Source organism: Entelurus aequoreus, linkage group LG03 (assembly GCF_033978785.1).
Source record: "Entelurus aequoreus isolate RoL-2023_Sb linkage group LG03, RoL_Eaeq_v1.1, whole genome shotgun sequence".
NCBI classification, from domain to species: domain Eukaryota; kingdom Metazoa; phylum Chordata; class Actinopteri; order Syngnathiformes; family Syngnathidae; genus Entelurus; species Entelurus aequoreus.
This window is the reverse complement of record NC_084733.1, coordinates 75,727,440-75,736,072: the sequence shown is the minus strand read 5'-3', so window position 1 is coordinate 75,736,072 and position 8,633 is coordinate 75,727,440. Positions and strand designations below refer to the sequence as shown.

General features: G+C 39.0%; 1 protein-coding gene across 9 annotated transcripts in view; it reads right to left on the bottom strand.

Annotated features, from left to right (window-relative positions):
- LOC133646875 (ankyrin repeat domain-containing protein 26-like) overlaps nt 1-8,633 on the bottom strand; it is a 55,914-nt gene that overhangs the window by 598 nt on the left and 46,683 nt on the right. For 5 of the 9 annotated variants that reach the window (XM_062042742.1, XM_062042743.1, XM_062042741.1 and 2 more), the window contains exons 22-31: nt 6,059-6,564; nt 5,817-5,969; nt 5,553-5,728; nt 3,350-3,422; nt 3,039-3,257; nt 2,072-2,295; nt 1,790-1,997; nt 633-676; nt 467-530; nt 1-370 (exon numbers count right to left, since the gene is read on the bottom strand). The exon at nt 1-370 is cut by the window's left edge and continues 597 nt beyond it. In XM_062042742.1, the coding sequence (XP_061898726.1) occupies nt 500-530; nt 633-676; nt 1,790-1,997; nt 2,072-2,295; nt 3,039-3,257; nt 3,350-3,422; nt 5,553-5,728; nt 5,817-5,969; nt 6,059-6,564 (1,634 nt within the window). In that variant the 3' untranslated portion in view covers nt 1-370; nt 467-499. Of the gene's footprint in view, nt 531-632; nt 677-1,789; nt 1,998-2,055; nt 2,296-3,038; nt 3,258-3,349; nt 3,423-5,552; nt 5,729-5,816; nt 5,970-6,058; nt 6,565-8,633 lie in introns of those variants that run through there. The other 4 variants (XR_009825367.1, XR_009825368.1, XR_009825369.1 and 1 more) reach the window with 4 other exon arrangements.

Sequence of the window (8,633 nt, the reverse complement as noted above, 5' to 3'; positions counted from 1 at the left end):
AGGGAGAGTAACGTCTTGGTGGAAAATGATGGAAATCGGCTTTGGTCCTGATGTTGGCAATGACTGAATGTATTTTAAAAGGACTACATAGCACCAAAACCACAACAGCAATTATGGGCTAGGACCTGCTTATATCTACAGTATTTATTTAGATGATAAGGAGCCAACAAGCAGCAAGCTCTTTGAGGTCAGTCGAGATGTCTCAGTCTGATGCTGAAGTTGTCTGTCATATCTAAACCCGGTATGCTGGGACTGTCCCTAGTGGTTATAGACCTCATGGCTATCCTTCAGAACCCGCAGGTACTGCTGCTCGGGCTAACAGGGTCCACCCTGGAGCCATACGGGCCAGAGAGGTCGAGTTCCACTGAGGCTAGGGAGGGAAATGAACCACGCCCGGGTCACATGACCGGCTGATCTTTTTGTATGTCAAATAGTGAACCTCTTAATAGGAGTTTGGATTGCTCACCCTGGTTCGATTCAGTCCATTTGTCTCAATCTGTTACTTCCAGGTCACTTCTTTGGGCTCAGCGCTGAAAGAATAACGAATCCTTAGGTCAATGTAATGGTATTTTGTTGTCTCCTGATGTTTTTAATCACATTTACTATCATTTAATGGAAGTTTAGGTACATACAGGTGTTTGGTGCGTGGGGGACAGGAGGTTTTACTCTGCACTTTCTTATGTAACATACAAAAAAAAAGGACAACATCGGTATCATTTGATGCTCAGCAATAAACATCCTTGGAAATATATCGAGCCTTGAAGTTGGAGAAGTTTGTTTGAAATCTAATTAAAACAAGTAGCATTTTTTAACAGTATTAATTTAATTCACATCTAGATGAATATTAGAAGTATACAAAGCATGTTTAAAATAAGGAGTTTTTGTAAAAATGTCCATCATGTTGAACAACAGAGACAAAAACAACATATTTCTACAGTTAAGGTTCTGTCCACATGGGAACACTCCTGTGTGGTTTTGGGCAGATTGGATTAAAAAATGGGTCCACACACAGATATACCCGCACACAGACATCTACAAATTGTGCAAATATTAAGAGGACCATGGCAGCTTTTAAACAGGGCAAGTCCAACCAGAGCAACAGCACGAAGCAAGTGTGATGTCATGCTCGCTACAGCTCGCCTTTCATCAGGGACTTTGAGGGACAGTAGTCTCTAAACACGACTATATTTTATAATAACACCCTAAAAAGATGCTAGATTTGTTGCTAGTTGTTTTAAATAAAAACTCATTAAGTCTGTAGACACTAGAAAAAATCTTAACAAAATACTTTGTACAATAAGCATCAACAAATTAAACTATGGAAAAACAATAAATATATGTTATTACTAATTAGAAATAACAGATGTCATGTGTATACATTTTTTAGCCTTTTTAAAGAAACAAATATCATCATAGCAAATTTGTCAAACTAATCGATCACATCATGATGACCAAGCCCATAATCACTCCCCACAGGTATCTTGGCAGTCTAGTGGAAACCTGTATATATATATATATATATATATATATATATATATATATATATATATATATATATATATATATATCTTGTTATCGGGATATATTATACAGTATAATAAATGTGATTAACTACATTCCAAAAAAGTCATGCTTAGTAGGGTAAAGAGAAGACCTACACATGTCGAGAACGCTTACCCTTTTCCATAATATGGCAAAGCTGACATTTTTAAGAGAAAGAGTCAAATAAGTAGCAATGCTTGTAAAATGCAAATGGCGCGCAGTAATTGTCATGAAAATCTCAACAAACCTTAGCCAAGTATTCCTCCACATTGCTGCCCTGTCCTTCAGCCACAGAAGCAAGGATTCTCATGCTGTGGCCTCTGTATGGGGGGGCCCCTAGTTGGCTGGATGTTGAAGCGAGGGGAGTCACGCCCCCTGGGGGTCCTGAGGCGACAAAAGACTTGCACTGCTCACTGAGCAACTTAGCATTGGCTTCTGCAAGGCGACTGTTACTCCTGCGAAATGAAAACAAGCAAATTGACCGTTTGATTGAGGGTTTTGAGATGTATTTACCTGGCTATGTTTGGACCTTTTTAGATCAGCAGTCAGGGATTTCCTGAGCCACTGCTCCTCCCTGTGCATCTGACGGTAACGCTTTAAATCTTTCTGTAGGGTGTCCATTTGGGTAATGGTTTCATTTTGGCTGTTAGTAGCTCTCCTCAGATCACCCTCCAACTCTTGGATCTTGGCGCGTAAACTAAGCTCGGAGGAGGCTTTGATCTGTTCTTGTGCCTCCTGCGTTGCTGCCTGGGACTGAGAGAAAATGAGAAAAAACACACCGACTATGTCTGCTGTCTTGACTTGTTTTTGGTACAGTATAATTTTTATGTCAGGGGTGTCTGAACTTTTTGTGAATTAAAGATGCTAAAGTAATCCAGTTTAGGGCAATATACGTTAAGCTGTCTGAACAAAACCTTTTAGCTTAATGTCATAGCTGACATAGCAAAATAGTCTAATTTCTAGTAATGAATGTCAAATGATTTAGCTTTTAAATCCGATTAATCACACTTTTGTATTTGAATTCATCATTAAATTACTTGCTTACATAGATTAATCAACCTAAAAAAAGAAACCAATATTTCAACACAAATGAATGTCATGCGCAAACATTTTTTAAATGTTTTACTTGAACATGTTTAATTTCTTTGCTCAAAACCCGGTAAAGGTATTATCAAAAGTTATGTTGGGGTTTAATTTGAAGCAAAATTCTGTATGCTTATGCATTGACTTGATCACTGACCTTCACAACCTACGCTGCCTTCCAGGTAACCATTTGCGTTTATTGTAAAGGAGCTCATAATAAATTGTAAGTAAAAATAAATAAATAAAAAATTGTGATTAACCTACAACTACACGATTAACGCAATAATGTTTTTGTGATTAGTCACAAAAGTTATTATTTTTTACAGCCCTACTTATTAAAAACTAATTTATTTTATTTTAAAAGCGAACCGCTGCCCCAAGGCCACACTTTGGCCACCTCTGCTGTTTTTTACCTGCAAGAACAGGTTGACTTCCTGTAGTTTTTTTTGTACTTCCTGCCGGGCCTTGTCCTCTATCTCGCGACGGTACTGGTCCACCTGCCTCTGCTCCATCTGGGAGGTCTCTACTTTGCGTCTCAGGTTCTGTACCTCCTCCTCCAGGTGCTTCTTGTTCCTCTCCATCAGGCTACGGAAGGACATTTGCCTCTTCAGCTCTGCCTGAAGCTCGCTCACCTGGTGTGGACGAGTAGAAACATGCAATGGAAGTGGGCAAATATCAATTTCTGTGTCACATCAAAAGTCAAGATTTACTGCGCTGGACAAACCTTTTCTCTCTCAACTTCACTTGCTTGCTGGTCCCGCAGTCTCCTCTTCGCTGACTTAAGTACGAGTCGTTGTCTGTATTAATCAGGAAAATACAACTGTATTAAATAAAGCTATCGTATTTTTCTGACTCTAAGCCGCCACTTTCTTCCAACGCTTTGCACCCTTAAAAAACGATGCGGCTAATTGAAAGATTTTTCTTCGCCAACAGCCATAAAGTTTTGTATTCAACAAATATTTTCATATTACACCTACAGAGACACTAAAAAGGTGTTACAGTTTGTGCTATGGCGTCATCTTTTGAACTATTCCGCTCACTGCAGGTGCTGCGGGTTGAAAATGTACTTACTGTTTTGTTCTGCTTGAAAGGATTCTTCCCTCCAAGCAACGTTTGTAAGTTTTAGAACTAAAACAATTATTACTTACGAAACCGTCCCATGCGTAATGTCTGTATGAGGGATTTCATGCATATTTGGTCAATCAAGCTAGCATTGTTAGCATTAGCGAATATGCTAGCACGTATACAAGTGTCTGTGTTAGTTTTATTAACTTACAATGGCATTCTTTTTGTATTGTTTCAGTTTTGTAAATTCATTAAATCGTCACCATGTAGGTATTGATTCTGTTTAGCTGATTGGAGAGCTCGCCTCCACAACTAGTGGGCCCATGACGATGACTTCTGTTTTGTTTGATCATCCGTTTTTACTGCCGTGGGACAGGCACCGTTTGGAAACAATTAAGGTATGTAAATAAACATTTACAAAATATTTTTTATCAGCATATCTCTGCGGTTTATAGTCCTGTGCGTAGAGCTGGGCGATATATCGATATACTTGATATATCGCGGGTTTGTCTCTGTGCGATATAGAAAATTACTATGTCGTGATATTCTTCACTCTTTCTTGTCTCTCATTCTCAGAGAGACTTAAAACAAGAGCACCTTCTTCCCTACGTCACATACTGACGCGCGTCCAACGTCATACGCTCTCGCGGAGCAGAGAGGTAGCAGCATGGGTAACGTTCGCTGTGATGCTAGCGGAAAGGTGCGAGTGGTAATACGAGAGAGACATGGTGCGAATCTGGTAACAAGTGAAGGAATAATTAATTCCCAAGAAAAACAGCACGGGGTCCATCGTCTGCCGGTGGTTTGGCTTCAAGCGCGGAGATGTTGAACAAGTATGCGGAAAAAGCGTTAGTAACTTATCACCACTGCTAATGTGTAGCATCATTTGAAAAGTCACCCGTTAGAGAATGAAGAGTGCTTGAAACTCCGCATGTCAACATCTCTGTTCGCTGCCACACCAACAAAATGCTGGGGCAACCAGCACTGACCCAATTGAGCCTGGCGTCTTCCATTTCCAGATCAACACCGTATGAAAAAAATAGTCAACAACAAAAGGAGATAACGGCCGCAGGAACCTACCACATAGTTAAGGACATACACTATTTTATTTCCTATTATGCAGCTACTTTTTATTTGACAGTTATTGAAATATCTTGTGTGACATCATGCACAAAAGTGCACTTTATTTGTTTTGAAATATTGTAGTGGCGTTCAATACAAAAAGTGCACTTTAATTTAGTGTTGTTTTGATGTCATCTTAGTGACATCATGCACAAAAGTGCACTAATAGCTTGTTTTAAATCTTGCACTTTCTGTTTTGGAAATGACATGAATGTTTGTGCCACTGCTTAACAACTGTTTAATTAATACAGTTTTGATAAATTGACTTAGTTGTGGTTTTCCTCTCTGCATGAAAGTTTAAAATTAGCATATATTAATGCAGTATGAACAAGAATGTTTTAATGTAGACACATAGAATCATCATAGTGCTGTGATTATATGCATCGAGTGTTCATTCAAGGCTAAGGCAAAATATCGAGATATATATCGATATGTATCGTGACATGGCCAAAAAATATTGAGATATTAATAAAAGGCCATATCGCCCAGCCCTACCTGTGCGGCAAATATAAGTAAAAATTGTTATTTATTTTATAATGTGGTAGGTGCGGCTTAAATACCGGTAGGCTCTATAGCCCAAAAAGTAGTTAACACATTGGAACCAGTATACAGTATGTTGACGATCTACTTTCGGGTTCTAGTGTACTTCCTTACGGTACACGAAAACTCAACTTTTAGTTTTTTACCATAAATGTATTTCACTCTTTAATCAAAACTATGTTTGTGTTGGGTGTCAGCACCTTTGCACAGTCTCTTCCAACTGTCTGACTGTATTGTTGGATGTGGTTGCAGCAGACAGCGCCTCTTTCTGTTTCTGAAGAGCAACGGTGAGTTCTTTCTCTCTTTCATCCAGACGACTCCTGAGCTCACTGACACGTTTTTCCACTTGCAAAATTTGCGAGTCTCTATCGTCCAGCTGCATGACAAGGCAGACTCCTCATTAACAAGGTTAACAAAAAAATGTCACTATCAGAATCGTTTATGACAGTGGTCCCTATAATTACCTTTCTTTTAAGTTTGTCCGTTTCTTTGAGGAGCCGAGCTTTCTCTTCCTCCGAATCACTACGATAATTCATATAAACCTCTAAAGAAGCTTCACACTTTGACAGCTTCTTCGACGAGTCGGCTAACTTTGTCTGCTGGTCCCTCTGCTGAGCCTGTACCAGGGCAAAAGTCAGAAAAAAATGTTTAAATTTAATTATGTAGAAAGCATATGATCATCTATGCTACAGGGATTTCATCTAACCTCTCTTTCATTTTTCTCCACCTCCATTTGGTGGATTTGTTCTCGGAGCTCACTATTCTGAGCAACTAGATCCTGGGTCCTACCCTGCGCAAGGTGTATTCTCTCCTCAGAGTCGGTGCGAAGCTTGGACACAATGTCAGAGAAATTCTTCTGAGCGTCTGTCACAGCGCTCTCCTTTTCAATACATTTGTTTTGGACCTCCTCCAGCTTTTGCCGTAGCGCAACAACCTCACTCTGGGTTTTGGTCAGGCGCGCCTCAGTGGCCTCTTTGCACCCTCCGACAAAGCCAAGCATATCTTTCTCTGCCCGGAGAGCGGCTTCCATCTCTTTAATGCGCGTAGCTATCTGGACATTTTCACGCTGCATGGTGGTCAACTGCTGGTTCTTCTCTTTGACCAAGATCTCGGCTCTACGTTTGTCGTTCTCTAGTGATTTTACACGTGCCCTGGACTTAACTAGCTTCTGACTCTGTTTGTTAGCCGCTTCTCGTTGACTGGCCATTTCATCTGGAAAGATTACAATATGAATTAAAAGCAGAGTACAGGTGTAACTCAAGATAATTACAGTGCTTGCACTGCACATGAATAAGAGGAGAATCATATTATTGGAGCTGGTCAGCCTTGTTTCCATTTGACCGACTGCATTACGAAATGCAGACAAGGTTCTAAATTCGGTTCATGCTAGGTGCTTTATTTCACGATGCAGTCTATTTCTGTGTACAAAAAGCTGCTGTTTTTCCCCTCAGAAAACACAGCTCATTCACCCTAATAATTCACATTTATGTGATAGTACAGCATAGATGTACATAGTAGGTAAGTTAATAATAATAATAAAAATGGATTAGATTTATATAGCGCTTTTCTAGACACTCAAAGCACTTCACAGAGAAGTGAGAACCCATCATTCATTCACACCTGGTGGTGGTAAGCTACTTTCGTAGCCACAGCTGCCCTGGGGTAGACTGACGGAAGCGTGGCTGCCATTTTGCGCCTACGGCCCCTCCAACCACCACCTATCATTCATCAACCAGTGTGAGCGGCACTGGGGACAAGGGTGAAGTGTCCTGCCCAAGGACACAACGGCAGCGATTTGGATGTCAAGAGGCGGGGAGCGAACCTGCAACCCTCAGGTTTCTGGCACGGCCGCTCCACCCACTACGCCATGCCGCCCCAAAAGTTAATATATATATTATCATAAATCATTACAACTGGCAAGCAGTGTGGATTATTTAAACCTCCTCCAACAGCCCGCTGGGACAACTAACCAGGCTAAAGAACTGTGACTGTAATTCAATGTTCTGTTGCTCAAAAAATCAGTTCACTCTCGAATCAATTTTTATTTATTCCAATTCTAAATCAATTTCAAATTTTTGAGAATTGAGTTAAAAAATGGTTTTTTATTTTTACTTTTTTATTTAAGAATCAATAATTTAAAAAAAACCATTAAATAACTGATATTGATATCATTATTGATATTGTGGCTTTTATTGATTTTTAGTAATATTACGTATACGAGCTCTTCATAGGCGGAAAAGATCAACTCCCGATTAGCTGCATTGTTAGCAGTCTACTACAAGCTGTATATTACAAATTAGAATGCATACAATAGAGAAAAACATGTGTTCTTGTCTAAGATAGGGATTGTGAATGATATTGGCAGAATTCCAAAATAAAGCCCTTTATGCATTTTCAAGCATAAAACTGGATAAATGAACTAGAAAATATCAATACTACAGTAGTATTGGCCCACGATAGATGAGACCATGGCTACTAAAGTCAGTACAGTATGTGTCTTATTTTCTATTATTATGTCTGTTACATTGAATTACAAGAGTAAATGTAACTTTGTAGGATTCATTTCATGTGTAGAGGTTTTAATGTTAAAAATTGTATTAAGCAAATTGTCAATGAATCTTAAAATTGTATTCAGGAGGTCGTAAACAGGGTTTTTCTTTATGCTCTAGCTATAAAAATTTGATTTATAATTAATCATTCCTACTTTGCAGGTATTAATTTCCCATGATTACGCGCGGAATCCATTGCCATCGTTCAACGAGGGACTACTGAATATGAATACTGAATATACACGTACATACAGGGACCAAATAATATGTTCCATTATCTTGGAACATACTGTATTTAGGTGATCATCCGCCCCAACTGCAGAGTTAAACTGGAACTACAGTTTTTTTTTAAATTTTGCTTATCATCATCATTAACACAATCCTTATGAGACAAGATTCAAGAACATGTCTTTTTTTATGTATTCTAATTCATAAATAAAAGTCAGCTAAAAATAAAAGGTAATAGAAGCCATGGTGTCATTGCACCTATTCGGCCCATAACACCCAGATAAAATACAACCAAAAAGCACCAACAATACTTCATTTTCATTTTGTGACCTGAATATTAACAAAGTATTAGCAATATTGTTATTAAAAGCGCTAACGTTAAGGGCCTACGTATTGATAACACAGCTCTAACTGGCTTATGCTGCTATATTGACATATTGAGCCGGTGAGCTGCTGCATCGCCTCTGAGCTAATCAAAGTTAATTTAAGATTATAAATCATGCC